We start from the raw sequence: 19,953 nt of genomic DNA on the forward strand, positions 1-19,953 counted from the left end.
AGACGAACTTGAATTTAGCCGACAAATTCCTACCTCTCTGTGGATTCGACCCGACTTCCCTAGCTATATTAGTTAGAGCCAGTTGGTTATTTTTGACAGGTACGCGACAGACGTGTCAAAGAACATGGAATACGTCTACCAATCACGGTTTCAAGAACACCACAGTAAAATGGTGTAGTAAAAAGGAAGAATGGAACCATCCTTAACATGGCTAGATCCATGCTAAAAAAATAAAAGAATGCCAAAAGAATTTGGGCAGAAGTTGTTGCACGTGCAGTTTACTTGTCAAATCGATTGTTCCCCTACTAAAGGTTTAAAGAATGTAACGTCCCAAGAGGTTTCGAGTGGATGGAAGCCAAATGTATCCCATTTTAGAGTATTTGGATCTCTATTGCTTATACAATGCATACTCATAAGCAAGTACGGACCAAGCTCAATGATAGAGTGAAAAATTACTTTTTATTGGATATGATGAAAAAGGATTATAAGTTGTATAATCCAAGTACCAACAACATAATAATTAGCATAGATGTAGAATTTGATGAAGAGGGGACATGAGATTAGAATACAAAGCAAGAAGAAGAATCTTATAACTTTCTTCCCTACTTCAAGATTTTTTTTTTAAATGACTAAACCAATAATACTCAAAATAAATGGCTAGAATTTGATGAAGAGGGGACATGGATTAGTACTTGTGTACCAGATACCACCTGATAAACCAATACTCAAAATAAATCACATTGACTAATCTTAGACTGGCGGTTATCACAAATGATTCGGTCTTATTAGCCTATTATTAGTGTCACAATTTGCAAAAATTTTAATTTCGTTTCACGAGATTTTTTTTTTATTTCTTCAGAAAATTCTTTCTTTTAGTGTTTCTAACATTCTAAAAGGCAATATTCATGGGGGATGATCACTACTACAGATACAGGCTATAACAACGGTTAAAAACCGTTGTTATATAAAAAAGCGGACATTGTTAAAGCGTTCGTTGTTAAAGGTTTTAACAACGGTTGGTTTTTCTAAGAAACCCGTTGTGAAAACTATTAACAACGGTTAAAAATCGTTGTCGTTACGAGCCATTCGTTGTGGAAAGTGTGACTAATTTTTGGTGGAAAAGTTATAACAACGGTTACAATAGAAAAAACCGTTGTTATAACTAAAGACAACGGGTTTTTTTTAAATAACCGTTGTTGTTGATTTTAAAAATAAATAAATAAATTATATATTATTAGATGCATGCATTATTACTGCCCTTTATGCTTCCGATGCATGCATTATTACTGCCAAATCCTTGCATATGAAAGGACACAATATATGGAATGAGAAGGGTTATAAGATTTGAAGCAGGATATGGCACAACTTCCTAAACATATTAATTAAAAAACAACTCAAACGACACATTACTAATTATAAATTCATTCCACTATCTCAATAACCAATCCATTATATCACTATCTCCACCCTTAAACTCCAAACCCTAAATCTTTAAAACCTAATAAACTCCAAACTTACTTCAACAATGAATGATACCATTCATTTTACATGACAAAAGTTTCATACGCCGCTTGCTGGAAATCGAGAGGAAGTACAAGCTCTTCCTTGAGGATGCTCGGATCGCACTCAAGGACGCCAAAAAAAATGGCTTGTTAGAGCCGCAGATAATGCAGCTATATGACGATATTGCATATGCGGAACGAAACCTCCAAATAGCAAAGGAGGAGAGGATGAATATCATAGAAGAGAATGCATCCCCATACGAACATCTAAGAATTATATTTTTAGCAATGAAATAAGTTTATGTATATATATCAATTAATTAAGTTTATGCATTCCTCTCCATCATCTTCTTTGTTTTATTTTATATAATTTGTTTTACTAATAAATGCAGAAAAACTAATTAAGCGAATAATAATTAGAGAAAGAACAATGATCGAGAAAAACACATGCAAATAAAATAATTAGAGAAAGAACAATAATGACGGAGATGACAAAACCTAAAACCATAAAGCGATAGATATTTACCTGATAATTAGAGAAAGAAAGAGACGATGACAACAACAGTGACAGAGATGATAAAGCGACGATGAGAAAGAGACGATGAGAAAGAGTGTGGTTGTGTGTTTGTGTTTGTGTTTGCTGTGTTTGTGTTTGTGGCTGTAGCTGATCTGTGTTTGTGTGGTATATATTGTGGTATGTGCTTGAAAGTATTGACAACGGTTATTACACATATAACCGTTGTCATTAGATAATATATTAACAACGGTTCCTTAGAAAACCGTTGTTAAAAAGTATTAACAACGGGTTTTAATATAACCGTTGTAATTACTTTTCACTAATTTTGCGCCAAATTATTAACAACGGTTATAATGTATTACAGAGTAAACTGTTGTTATAAGTTTTTATATTAACAACGGTTGTGCAAGTTTGACCCGTTGTTAAAACAAATAACAACGGTTAACAACACATAACCGTTGTAATTAAGTTTAGTAAAATTCGCGCCATCTATTCTACAACGTCTTATTGTGATTTTCGTGAATAAGCGTTGTTAAAGGGCCGTTGTGGTTGTCTGGATTAGTAGTAGTGGATGTAAAGTTACCATGTTGCTCAACCAAAGGTTAGTCTAACACTTAGAATTTGTGAAATTCTACTGACGCACCCTAACTCATTAAATTATCAAGACAAGTTTGTGATAAAAAAAAAAGTGATTTGATGAAGTGAGAAGTCATGAGATATGACAATATGCGTTAATAACGCCCAAAATAATGCATTTGAGTAACCGCCATGTAAATAGCAAAATCCTCAAATAAACACAAAGATGTTATCCTTGAAAAAAACACCACTACAAGCCGATAATAAAGTAAAAAACTACCAATAATATTCAACAAAATAAACCCTTGGCTAAAATTTTCCATCTCAGATAGATGGTTGAACAAGCATAAGTTGTGCCCATGTTGTGTCGAGTTAGCCCAATGGCCCAACTGACAAGGGGAAGCATGTAATTTGTTTGACTAAATACCAATGCATAAAAATTGATTAATAACTATACTCACTTTTTAAAAATGTTCTTACACATTACTATTACGTGACTTTTAATGTGCTAAGTTGACTGCAGTTTTCACCATTTTTATATTATATTTTTATTGAAAATTTATTTTTAATATTATGATTTTTTGTCAAAAAATACCTTTTATTTAGGGTCATTTGTGAACAACTACCTTTCATTTTATTTTTGGCTTTAAACTATCTTTCATTTCTTCATTTTGTGAAAGACTACCAAAAATCCACTTCCGGCGTAAAAAAGTCAACTTTCCGGCCTTGACTTGCTTTTTTTCTCCCCTTTTCACACATATAACCCATATTTCTCCCTTTGTTCACTCAACAAAATCCGAAAAACCTCCTCTTCATGCCCAACACCTTATCAAAAGTTTGTTCAAAGCAATACCAACCTCATCAACCATCTCAATCTTCATCTCCATCTCCGTCGTCACCTTTACTACCACTTTCATATTCACCTTTACATTTCAACAACCTTATAGACTACTCATGAATCATCAACCTACTGTCCATTTAAGTCATATTAAAGTACCTTCTTTCTCTCATCATGCTAAGATGGTGGGTATACGAAACTAATGAGATATTAGCACACAAGTGATCCTAAAAGTGAACCCATGATTATTTTCGAATAGTTAACACTCGGAGTTAATTTTGTCAACAAGGCCATAATAGATCATTATTGTTGAAGAATTATTTACCATGTTAAGATGAATATCAATGATGATTTTGTTTCGATGATTAGGACTTTGATTCGGGTAAGAGATAGACAATTTGATGTGATTAATGTTGGGTTTAATCAATCTTTATCATCGATTATTAGGGTTATGAAATAAAGAGTTAGATTCAACATGAAATGGTAAGTCAACGCCGGAAAGTTGACTTTTTTCGCCGGAAGTGGATTTTTGGTAGTCTTTCGCAAAATGAAGAAATGAAAGGTAGTTTAAAGCCAAAAATAAAATGAAAGGTAGTTGTTCACAAATGACCCTAAATAAAAGGTAGTTTCTGATAATTGATAATACTCCATTGACCAAAATCAAAGTTAACTAATAATGTTTGTCGACCAGACAAGCCAGTGAGTCGCCTTTTCATGATTTGCGGGCCCAATGGCCAATTGCCCGACCCTAATTCTACACTTAGGCCTCACTTTAGTGCGCTACCTAGCTTGGTGTGACGATCCGCACACTTGAACCCTTAGATTTATTTATGCTTATGTAATTTCATTTCCATTGTACATTTGTAGTAAGTAATTTCTTAGTCTAGCATAGTTTTAGAATAGCTTTTCTTTCCATAAATAGGTATATCGCTATTCTGAACTAAACTTGTAAAATCAATGTTTCCTGCTACCAGGATGTAAATATCAAATTTCCCTCTTTAGGGAGTACTAGTGAATGAAAATCTACTTCCTACCTTGTGCCTTCGTATTGCTTGTTGTTGCTTTGTTGTGAACGACTCTTAGCCTTCACTTTACTAACAAGCCGTGTTTGTGGGATCGACACTAGGATCCCGACTCACACCCCCGAGACCGATTACGAGTGCCTGACAAACACTAGAGCCTAACGCTCTCGTTGCATCCTGTCGAGTGTTGCCGAGACCCGAGTATCGTGCTAGTGAGCGCTCTTTTACTAGCTCGAAGATCCTTGTCGCTTGCATCTTGCCTTGAGACGGGCAAGGGTGCGCGCCACGATCCGGCAAAAGTACCGGACCGTGACATTTGGTATCAGAGCCCGGTCTTCGGACGGGTTTCTGCACGCCGCATTTGTTCATCGAGATCGAGAAAATGGGCGAAACAATCGAGGACCGAGTGGATGGCTTAGAGGACGCAATCGACATCAAGCTTCCCAAACTCGAGGACATCGTTATGCGGATGGCTGCGAGCCTCGAGGAGTTGCAAACGACGGTTTGTGACCTTGAGACGAAGGTGGACGGGATGGACACCCGCATCCAAGCGATCAGTGGTGCGATCCCCGACGATCGGGAGGAAGAGATCAATCATCTGCATCGAAAGGTCGAGATGTTAGAGAACACTTGCGCCACGCTCGTGAAAGCGGTGGCCAATGACGGGAAGTCTGTGGGGAGCCATAAGGTGAAGGCACCTCCACCTCGTGCCTACGATGGGGCGAGGGATTCGAAAGCGGTCGATAACTTTATCTTCGATATGGAGCAATACTTCCGAGTAAGTGGGCTCGACGAAGACGCGGAAGTTGTCACGGCAAGCATGTATCTAGTCGACGATGCCAAGATGTGGTGGAGGGCTAGGTACAAGGAAATCGATGCGGGCACGATTACGGTGACATCGTGGGCCGACTTCAAGAGGATCTTGAAGGATCACTTCTACCCCGAGAACACGGAGTTTGTTGCTCGGAAGAAGTTGAAAGAAATCAAGCACACCAAATCAATCCGGGAATATGTGAGGGAATTCTCAGCGTGCATGCTCGAGATTACCGAAATGTCCGAGACGGATAGGACATTCGAATTCATTGATGGGTTGAAGAGGTGGGCACAACAAGAGGTCATGAGGCAGAATCCCAAAACTCTGTCTTCGGCCATATCGGCCGCAGAGCGCCTGCTCGACTTTCATGGGGAACGAGAGGCACCAAGAGTTGTGGCACCAACGGGGAACACTGGTGTGTCACAAAGTGGATATAATGGACAAAGGCCACAAAACAGCGCCATTTCAGTTGGGAATAGTCGGTTCCGCTCACAAGGAAGTCAAGCCCAATCGGCGAGCACTACAAACTCGCCCTCAAGCTCGTCTTCGAAGGCGGGAAACTCTACTGCTTCCACAACGAAGAGACCGTTTGCGTGTTTTGTGTGTAAGGGTCCTCACAAGATGGCCGATTGTCCGAACAAAGCGGAGTTCAATGCCATGTTCAAGAAGATGTCGAAGGGGGCTCAAGAATGTCTTGATGGGGCGTTGGCCGACTATCACCAAGAGTGTAACGAAGACTCGAGTGATGGTGAAGACCAACCACGGATGGGCTCACTCCAACGAATCAGCACGATGGGGAAATACGAAGATTCCTCCGCCAAGAAATCCAACGGGCTCATGTACGTGGACTTGATGGTGAATGGGAAGCAAGCACGAGCCTTGATCGACTCGGGCGCCTCCCATAACTTTGTTACGAAAGAGGAAGCGGATCGGTTGGGGCTAGTTCTGCGGGATGCTAACATTTGCTGAGGCCGGTCAATGGGAAAATGAGACGCGTCCAAGGAGTGGCTAAGAAGGTCGCGGTCCAAGTGGGTGAGTGGACATGGGAGCTCGACTTCACCACCGTTCATTTGGATGACTTCAAGTTAGTACTCGGGATGCGTTCTTTGAAAGCATTGGTAGTATTGAAACCAAGTGACGGATCGATGCTACTAATGGGGTCTATCGTAGTGAATACGGTAGACGGCGACGAAGACAAGGGGCAGCATCGAATTTCGGCTATGAGGGGTGATACCGACGCCGAAACAAGGGATGCGACCTCGGAGAATGCCTAAAGGTTCGGTGGAGCCGAGGGCGAACAAGACCCAGGCTAACTACGATGCTAAGTGGCTTGGGGGACGAAAGAAGAGTCTACCCCCTCATCGAGGAGTAGACAATGAGGGCCGAGATGCCCAAAGAAGTAGGCCTCGTACCATCAGGGGGCCGCGTCGATGTGCTGAATCAACGTCCTGGTTTGCGGGTCAGTCGACCCAAGAGATAAGGCCTCGTACCATCAGGGGGCCGCGTCGATGTGCTGAATCGACGTCCTGGTTTGCAGGTCAGTCGACCCAAGAGATAAGGCCTCGTACCATCGGGCCGCGCCGAAATGCCGATTCGGCGCTCGGAGATCTCATATTCCCTTGAATGCGAGTCTTTGAAGTGACGAGAGACAAGATGAAGGTCCGTTGGGGCCAGTACTTGAAGGAATCCCGAGAGAGGTCTTTTCAAGCAACGTCAAAGTGGACTTTCCCGAGAGACAAAGAGCACGTGGTGGACTTGGAGAACATGATGTTCGGCAGCTTCTATGTCAAGGAACTCCAGCCTATCCTTGAGGGGACGAAGAGGCCAGTCATTGTTTGGGACGAAGCGCACATTCAAGCCGAGTTGTACAAGCCAATCCCCAACACTGCATGGACAGTCAGAGCTCACCGAGGATGTCTCACTAAAGCACCATTCAAGATTTTTTGTGTTGCCGAGGGCGGCAACAGATTAGGTGGGGGAGAGTGTGACGATCCGCACACTTGAACCCTTAGATTTATTTATGCTTATGTAATTTCATTTCCATTGTACATTTGTAGTAAGTAATTTCTTAGTCTAGCATAGTTTTAGAATAGCTTTTCTTTCCATAAATAGGTTTATCGCTATTCTGAACTAAACTTGTAAAATCAATGTTTCCTGCTACCAGGATGTAAATATCAAATTTCCCTTTTTAGGGAGTACTAGTGAATGAAAATCTACTTCCTACCTTGTGCCTTCGTATTGCTTGTTGTTGCTTTGTTGTGAACGACTCTTAGCCTTCACTTTACTAACAAGCCGTGTTTGTGGGATCGACACTAGGATCCCGACTCACACCCCCGAGACCGATTACGAGTGCCAGTGCTCGACAAACACTAGAGCCTAACGCTCTCGTTGCATCCTGTCGAGTGTTGCCGAGACCCGAGTATCGTGCTAGTGAGCGATCTTTCACTAGCTCGAAGATCCTTGTCGCTTGCATCTTGCCTTGAGACGGGCAAGGGTGCGCGCCACGATCCGGCAAAAGTACCGGACCGTGACACTTGGCGCACAAGCCCACAAAATGGCTTAAGGTCAGCCAAAACTATAGCATGACCTAATCTAACTCGACCCTACTCGACCCGACCCATCCTTCCCAATTGCCAGGTCAGGGCGCCAATCCGTTCGACTTGGCCCGAACCCGACCGTGCGACCTCGAACATCGAAAACAATAAGCCAATTACATCTAGAATGTTCCAAAAACCCAGGAACACAAGTGTTAAAGAGTAGCGTAATAGAGTAAAACCTTATCCTTGAGTCTATCAATCAATAAACTTCATCTCCTCCCCTTTTCTTGTTATCTCCACAAACACATTTCTCTCAACTTTGGCAGGTAAATATCCTTTATCCCTTTCTTTCTTAAAATGTTAAATCAATCTTATGTAAACTAATCACTGTTGCATTTCTGTGTCATTTTACTGCCAATTTATATTTAGTTTAGCTTATTGCTTGATTACTGTTTTATGTGAATTTATGTCAGCTACCTTGTTTTTGCAATACGGGGTTCAAAAAGTAATCTTGGATTAGTATTATAGTTTTTCTACAGTTGAATTGCCATCCAAAAATGCTATTACTGTGACTATAAAAGTTGTTGGAACATACATTTTATCCGTTTGGTAATTTAGAAACTGTTATTAATTACTCCCTCCGTCCCGGTCATTTGTTGTCCTATTCCATTTTTCGTGTCCACTGCATGGTTACCGAATTCGCTATGAATACGTCCTTACCCATTCGCGATTAGCTCCTTTAGAATGTGTGTTATATGTATTTTTAGTAAGCAACATGATATAATTCGCTTTTAACAATTCGCGATTCGCGGGGCACCGAGCGAATTCTGTAACCATGGTCCACTGTCCTTTCTATTTTAAGAATGAATTTGATGGAACAATTTTTTTTTTGGAAAAGAAACTTGATGAACAATTTGATCATTCACACTCAAATTAGTCCAATTGTCATTTAGTAATTGGTCCTCTCCTCTTTCCTTGTCTTTGTGCTAAAACCAAAGGGCAACAATGGACCAGGATAGAGGGAGTAGTATACTAAGGAAAGTTTTTCGGTACGTCATGTCATCGTGCAACTTAACCAATGTGAAAACTATTATGATACAGAGTAGATATTAAAGCCTTGTTTAGATACAAAAATTAGAGGGAAAGGGAAGGAAGGGAGAATGAGGAGAGGAGTTTTTCCTTCGTTGGTGGGGAAATAATTTGCCTTGGAGGAGGGAAATTGACGGATCCATCTTCCCTCCACTTTGCTATCCAAATGGGATATTGACTCGCTATAAATTGCTCCCCTCCCTTTCCTTTCAAATCCACCTATCCAAACCACGCCTAAAAGACCATTTCAACCATAAGCTTTAGCTGGTGGTTCAGTTTCAAACAATGATTTTATACCTTAATAATAACGCATGAACATAGTTTCTTATTAATTAGGAAAGTACAAACTGAAAAAAATAGGAAGTTGTTTCAAAGGATAGGGTGTATGATGATGTAGTACATTGGATGTACCTACGAATTTTTCTATAACTGGTGTATGTGATTATGTCCATTCAGCATGCGGGTATTCCTCTTTATGACATAAATTTGAAGGTTGATTTGTATTGTCTATGATCAGTTTTGAAAGTAAATGGCATCAAGTTATGTCGCCATGTCTGCAATTGGATCTTTGATTTCGGGAAGCCACTCGATTGATAAGAAACTTCTAGGCCCGTCACACAAATTGTCTTCGTTGGGCTGCATATCTACTAGTTCTCTTAGAACTAGTACAGGTAATGTTGTCCTTGGGAGAAGGTGTTCCTTCCAAGTTAAGGCTGCCACAAAGCGATTGCATTTCAACAAGAACGGTGCTGCTATTAGAAAACTACAGGTTAGGATTTCTGATTGGTCATTGGAATTATTCAGGGATTTTGGATGTGTATTGATGTCATCTTCTAACATGTTTTTGTCATCGCTAAACTTCAGGCAGGCGTGAATAAGCTTGCGGATTTGGTGGGTGTTACACTTGGCCCTAAAGGAAGAAATGTGGTTTTAGAGAGCAAGTATGGTTCTCCCAAAATTGTTAATGATGGTGTGACTGTGGCTAAGGAGGTATGAACTTTGGATTAGGGCTGTCAATGATATGAGCCGGCTCGTTGAGCCCTCGGAATCGGCTCGGTCAAAGCTCGGCTCGTGCTCGGTCAAAACGAGCTCGAGCTCGAGCTCGAGCCGAGCTTGGCTAAATACGAGCCGAGCCCGAGCTCAGCAAGGCTCGGCTCGGAAGCTCGTTTGGGCTCGTTTATAAATTTTTTTGTATAATCTTTATATTGTAGTATTATTTTTATTTCAAATTATATGTTATTTAGACATTTTTATAAGTATATCATGATATAATATTTTTTACTATTTTATAATTTAGTTATTTTTCAAAAATATTTATATTTAGTTAGATTTAAAAAGTGAGAAAGGGAAAATATATAATGACAAAACGAGCTCGATTCGAACTCGAGCCGAGCTCGAGCTTCAATTTTTTAGGCTCGACGAGTTTCGAGCCGAGCCCGAGCTCGAGCTAAAAAATTCGAGCCGAGCCCGAACCCACCCGAGCTCGAGCTCAGCTCGGCTCGTTTACACCCCTACTTTGGATAAATGAGTTGTAGCTTTCATTGCTTCCCCAATCCCATCCCCCCCTGTTAAGTGTCATCTAATGATCGATTATTCTCTCTTTTTGACACATATATTGGGATAGAGGATTCGCTTTCTTGTTCTTTGTTCTGATTGCATTGTTTTAGCGAATTACACTCCTTGGCTTGTACTACTTACCTTGTTACCTTTGTTGGTTTAAGCATGAGCAAATCTAGGTATGCGTTTTTGACAAATTCTAGGGTGAGGAGTTCTTACCCTTAATGACCACCTTTAACAAAAAATAATCCTATACAACAATATGTCTTCTTTATCCCTCCCCCTTCCACCTGTCACCACCCCTGCCCAAACCTCCGACTAGCAACATACCAACCAACAAGACATAGTAAACCACCTATCAACCACGCCTCACGCCTCTGCCGCCCCCATCCCTCTGTTGACACATTTTCTAGTAAGTGTTCGCCCTAAACATCTCAAGGCGTCACTTGGTTGGGATCCAACAGTGATGGTGGAGAGAATGTCTTAGAAAAGGGTCTAAGGGAGGGTGGCTATCTTTGGGAGGGGTGGTTTGTGGTCGTCAGGATAGGTGTTTCTAGTGGCGGCGTCGAGGTTAAGAGGCGTGGTTGTCGGGGTTGTGTGAGGGTGTTTCTAAGGTTTTTAAGAAGATGGTGAGAGAGGTTGTGGCTTAGGATCCATGTGGATTTTGCTGAGAATTAAGGTTTTTTTTTTTTTGGTATAAGAGCATACGGTGGTCTTAGAACTGCTACCATGTTTTTTTCTCCAAAGTAGCAATACTATCAATCTATGTATCTTTTGAGACACGAAGGAATATTTTGTTATTTACTAGGGTTTATTTGGAGTTTTTTTAATACTGAGAGTGTAAATTTAATGGTTTTATTTGTAGGTTGAACTGGAAGATCCTGTTGAAAACATTGGAGCTAGGCTTGTCAGGCAAGCTGCTTCCAAAACCAATGATTTAGCAGGAGATGGTACCACTACATCTGTAGTCTTAGCACAAGGATTGATCGCTGAAGGCGTAAAGGTGAGATTATTCAGCTTGTTGGTGCTTCTAAAGTCTTATGCTTCTGGCATTGAATTTATCCTCCCTGATCAAGCACTATATGCTTCCAGATTGTATTAGCTGGTGCAAATCCTATCCAGGTGGCCAAAGGGATAGAAAACACTGTTAAGTGTTTAGTGTCCGAGTTGAAACTGATGTCTAAAGAGGTACACTTCTTCACTCGCTCCAGTCTGATTAGTGCAATGCTGGCCCCAAATGCCTTTTACGTAATATTTGACACTATTATCATTACGGGTCGTCTAGAATATCCCCTCTACCACATAAGTAGGTCGCATACAGTTCAAAACTTAGCCCCCTTATTTTTTTATTTCAAGATCTGCCACTGCATCTGACCTCTCTTAATCAGCCCTTGAGGGCTTGAGGCATGGGGGTTTGGTTATTGTTGGTCTCGGTTCCCAAATAAGCTGTTCTAAAATAATAGGCAATTTTGGTTTCGGTAAATCATTAAATTCCAGCTACACCCTTGTCTAAAACAAGCTCCTTGTATTAATTAAAGTGAAAAACTTTATACAATCGCCTTTTTTCAAAATTTCAACATAATTTCCTATGATTGACTGATAGTCAAATGGGACAAAATGAAATTGAGCATACATTTGTATATTTTAGAGGAGAAGATTGGAAAAGAATTGTTATATTCATTTGTACTTCGGGCCTTTGGGATATTAGTCAGGTAGATTGTACACATGTTCTAGAAAAGACACTCATACTTGGTAGTATATAAGAATGGAGGTAACCTAGTTGATCCTTTTCTTTAGTAAAATTTTTTTGATGTATGAGTTACACCGATTGCAAGGTGTACCCATTAAGAATACGACGACTTCACATAAACTTATGGCATTTAAATTTCAAGAGCGGATATATGAAAGGAAAAGAAGACATCAACTAGATCATCTAAGCAAGGGGTGAAAACTTAAAGAATAGAACAAAGAAAAAGAATTAGATAAGATGACCTTTACTGGTATTTCGTCTTGTAGTATGGATACACATATAGGTGAAATACGCCATAGGAGATTTTAATGTATCAATGAGTAATCCACGTCACGGTGAAATGGGAAAGTGAGTTAAGCTACAATTTAGCAAGCAAGAATGCTATACATTTATTGGGGATGTCCAGTAACAATGAAATCTATGATAAGTATAAGGTGGCTAAAAGAGGAGCAAAAAGAATGTCATTATTGTGGAGGAACAGTCGTTAGGTGGTTTATCCTGGGAGCGATGCTCCAATTTGGAGATTTGAAGTGTGGGAAAGTAGTAAAATTGCGAGGAACAAGAAAACAGTCATAAAGGTGGTTGAAAGTTGAAACTTAAAAGTATACGTTTTACTTGATATTGAAGAAAAGGTGGCTTTATAGAGGGGAAGAATTTGCGTGGATGGAGTGAGACTTTACTTTGTTTGATTTGATATTTTACCATTCATTTCAGTCTTACTTGTTTTGATTTACTCATGTTTTTCTTGTTTTTCTTCATTTAGTATTTGTACAATGTTATATACTGGCTAATCCTTAATCATGGTAGGTGAAAGATTTTATTGTTGTTGTTGTTGTTAGAGGGAGTATACTCACGTTAGTGGGTTTCATGGTAGCTATAGAGAGATGATATACCGAGTTACTAACTTGATATGCAGGTGGAAGACAAAGAGCTTGCAGATGTAGCTGCTGTTAGTGCAGGAAACAACTATGCGATAGGAAATATGATTGCTGACGCCATGGGCAAAGTGGGACGCAAGGGTGTGGTAACTCTTGAAGAGGGGACAGGTGCTACAGACAGCTTGTATGTTGTAGAAGGCATGCAGTTTGATCGTGGCTACATCTCCCCGTACTTTGTTACCGACAGCGAGAAAATGATTGCTGAATACGAAAACTGTAAGGTACATGTCCTAATCTATCTTTCATTTGTTTGTCATATACGCTCCTGTTGCTTTAACTGTTCAAGTCACTGAAAAATTTTGCAATTATATTGAACGCGGCTTTAACTATCTGACCTGACTGCAAACCTGATCAACCCACTTTTAAGATCATGGACTCTCAAATAATAATAAAATATGATTGTTAATGAGCTCGTAAATATTAATAAATAAAAGAATCATTGATGAAATATAATGCAAATTATATTAGACCTTTCATAATCTGACCCAACCCATAATCCGATCAACCTGCTTTTTTACTGTCACGACCCCTTAAAAAATTATGGTAAAAAAAAAAGAAGTAAACATATTTTGACCCGTGTTATGATCCTAACTCTACCTAAACCCGTATTGTGTTGATCATATTGTGACCGACCTATAATGATCCGACTCAAATCTGACCTGCCAACCAATCTGTCAGGTCTAAGTTATATCACGTTCTGTCTTTTTCAGTTGCTTCTGGTTGATCAGAAGATCAAAAATGCAAGGGACCTTGTTAATGTCCTGGAAGATGCAATCAAGAGCAATCATGCAATTTTGATAATAGCAGAAGATATTGAGCAAGAACCTCTCGCTACCCTGGTTGTAAACAAGCTCAGAGGATCACTTAAGATTGCTGCTATGAAACAACCAGGATTTGGAGACCGAAAGCACCAATATATTGATGATATTGCTGTCCTTACTGGAGGTTATCTTATCCTCCATAATCTATTAATAGCTTACTCAAGCTTTCTGTTTAATTGAACACTTGTGGAATTAACTTGGTTTTTTTAACAGGGACCGTGATCAGAGATGAGGTCGGTTTGTCGTTGGATAAAGTCGGCTCAGAGGTTTTGGGACATGCATCTAAAATTGTGCTCGCCAAGGAGACAGCTACTATTGTTGGCGATGGCAGCACACAAGAAGCAGTTCTTAAGAGAATTGCCCAAATTAAAAAGCAACTTGAGGTCAGATTCTTAAACGTATACTCCCTCTGTCCCCAATTTATTGTCCCCATTTGAGTTGCTAGTCAATGGAAGTTAAGTTTGATCGTTAGTTTCTCCTATTATATGTAGAGATGTATATATATATTTGTCATGTTTGATTTAACAAAACTAGTTTCACATTATCATTCTTATATTGTGAGAAAATGTTAAGTCGACATCAACCACAAAAGTCAAATAGGGACAATATAAATGGGATGGAGTAAGCATTTCCTACTTACTCAAATCGTAAATGATATATGCTTCAAACTAACGAAAGCTGTTGATTTCCAGGATGCTGACACAGATTATGAAAAAAATAAACTAAATGAACGAATTGCAAAATTGACCAGTGGAGTTGCTGTTATCCAGGTAGTAGTACTTCATGAACTTGGACATTTTTTCTTTAATTTCCTTCTGAAAAATGTTGATGACTTATCAAAATGCCACTTGTTTTATCTTTCAAAGGTCGGAGCACGAACTGAGACCGAGCTAAAAGAGAGGAAGCTGAGAGTGGAAGATGCTCTTAATGCAACCAAGGTACTTATCTTGCTAACATCATCACATGAATCACATATAAATTTATATGAGACGGTCTTTACTTGTGAGGCCAACTCATTAGCCATATAATTAGATGAGCAATATGTAACTATTTGGTCCGTCTCACATGTGACTGTTTCATACAAGAATCACAATACATTAATAATATCACTCTGTGAAAACCCTACACAGCGACTACTAACTTGAAAAAATGTCAAAACTCTTTCCAGGCAGCAGTAGAAGAAGGTATTGTCGTGGGTGGAGGCTGCACCTTGTTGCGCCTTTCATCTAAAGTGGATGCCATCAAGGAGACTCTTGAAAACGAAGAGCAAAAGGTTTCGTCTAAATCGTTTAGACCTCTAATCTGACAGTTAGTCGTTATTCTAAAGATCTCTTCAAACTGTACTGGTGTTAACTACTCTTACTTAATGTCAGCTCGGAGCAGATATTGTGAAAAGAGCGCTTACATATCCGTTGGATCTGATTGCGAAGAATGCAGGAGTTAATGGAGCTGTTGTTACTGAGAAGGTACAAAATAAAGTTTATGATGCTATTAACTCAATTATCAATGTGAATTAGCAAATACATCCATTGAGAAACGACTGATGAATTTTACTCCAGGTTCTATCTAATGATAATCCGAGTTTTGGGTACAACGCTGCAACTGGAAAATACGAGGATCTCATGGCTGCGGGCATCATTGATCCCACCAAGGTTTGAAAATTTTGGTTGAGTTTGTTCGTCGATGATTGGTTACATTAGCATTATAGCGGCTTATCTTGCTAATGGTTTTGTCACCACAGGTGGTGAGATGTTGCTTGGAGAATTCCGCTTCCGTAGCAAAGACATTCCTTACATCAGACGCAGTGGTGACTGAGATCCCGGAGCCTGAGCCTATGCCTGCTGCAAACCCAATGGACAACTCAGGTGCGATTTTTGGTTGTTTTTCATGTTTTTTTTCCCAAATAATGTGGGGATGTGTATTTATCATTTTTTTTGTGGAGTAAAAAACTCCTCATTCTTGGTTCTAGATTATTGTGGAATAAAGAGAAATGGGTTACCATACTGGATATGTTTACTCTGGATGGTAATTTTATAAAACCAGATAACCTATGCTTTGATTTGGATCATTATGGAATGAATCAAAATGACTCACTAAACTAACGCTTCTTTTCATTTTAAAGTTGTAATAATTCCATGCTATTTTCTTCGAGTCATAGCCTCAGAGTCATAGGGAAGGTTGTGTAGAGCCGATCTTTTCCTATCTTGTCATTTGCGGGATTCCTTAATGCACTGGGCTATTGTTGTAATGTGTGAATGGCTGCCACAGGGGCGTTCTACTCCCTCTTATTGGATGAAGTTCCTCCTTTTGGTGACATTTTCGTTTCCATTGACATTTTTTTATTGAAATTTCAGGTTATTGATACTAAGATCTCGATTAAACTTAATCACGAGGTGTAGTGAACATCAAAATTATTGCAGAGAAAAGAAAGATGAAGCTCGGAATGTTGCATAGAAACTATAGAGGGTTAACCGCTTGTCTCTGATCTCTTGCTCTCTTGTTTACTAGTGTTCATTTTGCCAAGATAAAAGCACTATAAGTAACTTAGGTTATTTTTAATAGAATGATATTGAAATTTTGTAACAGCAATTAGTCTTTCTTTATTATAAATATTTTTGTTCCGTGCGTGTATTAAGGTTAATACCTTGCAATTTGCGGAAGTCATTGAGGTATGTTGTTGTTGTTGTTGTTGTTGTGTATTAGAGCTGAAGTTAGAATCCCCCGCCTCTATATTTTTATGAAAAAATAAAGTAAAAAAATTACAAGCTTGTGACGCACAGTATCTGTCACAAGCTTATGACGGGTTAAATAAAATCCACTTTATAGATAAAGACATTATTTGTGACTCTCTAGGCGTTCTAATTTTTTTCTTGTTTATCCATGTGGGTGATATTTAACCCGTTACAAGCTTGTCACAAGTTTGTGATATACCCGTCATAAGAAAGATTTATCTGTACGGAGGAGTAAGGTTGAAGGAAGCTTAAAGTGAATGGTTACTACTTACAAGTTACAAGTGAGTTTGTTTACCTAATATTCTCTGTAAAGTAGATAGATGTATGTTTGACCTATTGGGTTATCCATTTAATTGTATCACCATCTTCAAATATTTAAATTACTTTTGTTTTGGAAGTATGTCCCAATATATTAGTAACACTTGAAGTCAACGCCTGATGTCGTCTACATGTCCTGCACGTATCGCATTATGTTATATGCTTCGTTTTTTTTTTTACTCAACTCACGTATATAGGATTTGGTCAACCCCCTTTTTCAAAACTATACCACTTCCTTTTGTTGCTTTCGTCATTGTCTTAATTAGGTCAATTGTGTGCATACGTAGATTTGTTCACTCATAGAGTGAAAATCATTTTTAATTATTTGGAATCTTAAGACTCCGTTCTTTTTAGCTGAAAGTAACCGAATTTAATGAAACTGAGGTAAACATTAATTTGTGAAGAGATCAGTTGAGCTGAGCTAAACTAAACTCAATGAAGTTAAATTGAATTGATTTGAATAGAGTTGTGTTAAATTGAAATAAGTTGAAATTAAGTTAGAAAGAACATAGCCTAACTCGTGAGTCATGACATTTGATTTAAGATGATTATATTAAAATCATTAATTGTTTGTATTAATTTTTCGATTTTTGGTCGACAATTTATTTGTTATTTTACTCCGTAGTTCATAGCATACATAAATTTGAACATATATAGAATAATATCGTTTTTTAGCGCAAGACTTTGATTAGCTAAAAACTATTCCGTATTAATTACTATCAGTATAATGTTGTATAGTTACAATTGTCTTGCACAATAATTATCATCAATCAAGACAAGGAAGCAATAAAGGAGAAAACATACTTTTATGTCTCTACCATTTAATTTGTCAGCCTTTACTTTTGCTCAATGATCACGGAGGAGGACAAGATCAATTGTAGTCTCGTAAAACTGTTATTGCCAAATTGGAATACAAAGTGAACGATAATCAATTTACGTATTGGAAACATTACTAAAATAAGTAAACAATGACCAGGACAAGTAAATGATTAACAAAACGTACGAAATGAGTAGTTTGGTCATTGTTTAGTCACGCAATTTAACAATGAGCTAAATAATATTTTTTTTTTTTTTTTTTTTTTTTTTTGTTGACCAGGAGTATCCCCTACCAACAGCTGGGGCAATCTCCTTCGGGGTACTGAAGATAATTTAATGGGTTGACCCCTTCTAAGTTTGACTTTTTCATTCGCAAGAGTCAGGAATCGAACCCCTGACCACTTGTTTAAGAGATGAGAGCCCTTACCACTCATACCAGCTAACTTTGATTACAATGAGCTAAATTATGAGAACTCTATTCTTCTACATATACAAAAACAAAAATTTTCATATTTATTTCCAATTTTTCTAGCTCATATAAAAGAATTATTGTTTGGAACTCTCTTTATGTGAGTAAGTGAAAATGGGTATTTTGATGGCTTAATATGCATTGACTTGGTTTAAACATGCACTTATCCTGCTGCTTAATTTAGAGGATTAATCGGAGAATTGTTCGATCTGTTAGACTTACTCCTACAAACTTATCCACTTGCGCCCTTTCTTTCAAAACGTGCCCATCATCACCTTTGTGTTTCACTACCATACTAGCTTATTTACTCGCCATCCTTAACTCTAATCATAGGACAAAAGGTTCATCAACATTTTGCTTTATTATACATAGAAATTGTCATTAATTTAAATATTTACCAAATTCTGTGGTCCCAGATCAATTAGAATCTGTTTGGGAAATAGTAGTTGAATAAGACACTTTTAACATATTTAACACTATTTAGTAACATTTGATTTATCCGTAGCCGCTAACATTATACAAGTTGTATGATGGATAAACCACGAATATATGCGATAGTCTGCAAATCAAGTATAACTGGTCTCACCTTTAATCAGAACAATAGACTCGAACTCAACAAAACATGATTTCAGGCCAAGTTGTTTATATGAGGATTTGAACTTGATACTAATAAACTGTACACTAATCCATCCATGTTCTAGTTTTACCACATTTTAATAGTCTCATATGTTGGTATACTAGGTTGAAAGCCCGTGCGTTGCAACGGGTTAATTAACTTGGTTATAATGAAAAAAAATGTTAAAAAACTTTAATGTTTACATCTAATCATTTGTTTACATGTGATCAAAATATCTCTTTCAAAGAAATAAATGATAAATACATACACGTCTACCGTTTATTGATTATGCGAGAAAAATAAATAATAAATACATTTTGCTATTAAAGAGATAATATTAGAAATTCTAATAAAAGATCTCTAATAAGACAATACTTAAGAGACTCAAAAAAATTTTGGTTGATATTTAAGTTCCAAGGATGACTCCTATTATGACCATAGGTTCACCCCACCTTATAGTAATTTTCCGATGTGGGACAATTCGACTATTTATACATTATATATTAACAACATCTAAATTATTTTTCAATATGGAACAAATAACATTGTCAGAAATACACTACCTTTTTTGCACCCAGTTCGACATCCAACCCGATTGATAATGGCAAAATATTATACTATGTTCGTACGATTTTTCTATATTTATATATATGATATGATGTTTTTTTCTAAGTATATTATTTGTCCCACATTGAAAAATAATGCAGGTGTGGTGAATATACTACATATAAATTGTTGAATTGTCCCACATCAGATGATTATCAAGGTGGAGTTTCCTAAAAATTAATTTAGGAAAGTATTGTAAATAATATTTTTGGATGCAAAAAATAAAGTGTAGAATCTTTTGATTATTATAATTTATTATATTATATTATATTATATTCAAGTGATATTTCTAATTTTTATATAAAAACTTATACATTTCATTTGGTAAAAAAATATCGTTTAAAAAATTATGAAAATAATATAATTTGATTTGTGGTAACAAATGCTATCATTAGAGTATAAATTTCATATAATTTGTTAATATAAAAGATTGTG

The 19,953-nt window shown here is 37.9% G+C and overlaps 1 protein-coding gene across 1 annotated transcript; it reads left to right on the plus strand.

Annotated features, from left to right (window-relative positions):
• The first annotated feature begins 7,802 nt into the window (after positions 1 to 7,802).
• On the plus strand, positions 7,803 to 16,582 carry LOC141648000 (ruBisCO large subunit-binding protein subunit beta, chloroplastic-like). The gene is made up of 15 exons (XM_074456409.1): positions 7,803 to 8,132; positions 9,413 to 9,664; positions 9,760 to 9,885; positions 11,318 to 11,455; positions 11,545 to 11,640; positions 13,119 to 13,361; positions 13,851 to 14,085; positions 14,175 to 14,344; positions 14,654 to 14,731; positions 14,828 to 14,899; positions 15,130 to 15,234; positions 15,335 to 15,427; positions 15,521 to 15,613; positions 15,703 to 15,826; positions 16,316 to 16,582. The coding sequence occupies exons 2-15, from the start codon at positions 9,425 to 9,427 to the stop codon at positions 16,321 to 16,323; spliced, it is 1,821 nt and encodes a 606-aa protein (XP_074312510.1). The 5' UTR covers positions 7,803 to 8,132; positions 9,413 to 9,424; the 3' UTR covers positions 16,324 to 16,582.
• Positions 16,583 to 19,953: the final 3,371 nt, after the last annotated feature.

The sequence above is a fragment of the Silene latifolia genome, chromosome 3, assembly GCF_048544455.1.
Source record: "Silene latifolia isolate original U9 population chromosome 3, ASM4854445v1, whole genome shotgun sequence".
Taxonomy (NCBI): Eukaryota; Viridiplantae; Streptophyta; class Magnoliopsida; order Caryophyllales; family Caryophyllaceae; genus Silene; species Silene latifolia.

Coding starts and splice junctions, on each gene's coding strand:
- LOC141648000 (XM_074456409.1), top strand. CDS start 9,425: ATGGCATCAAGTTATGTCGCCATGTCTGCAATTGGATCTTTGATTTCG. Junction 9,665..9,759: donor CTGCTATTAGAAAACTACAG/GTTAGGATTTCT, acceptor GCTAAACTTCAG/GCAGGCGTGAATAAGCTTGC. Junction 9,886..11,317: donor GTGTGACTGTGGCTAAGGAG/GTATGAACTTTG, acceptor TTTTATTTGTAG/GTTGAACTGGAAGATCCTGT.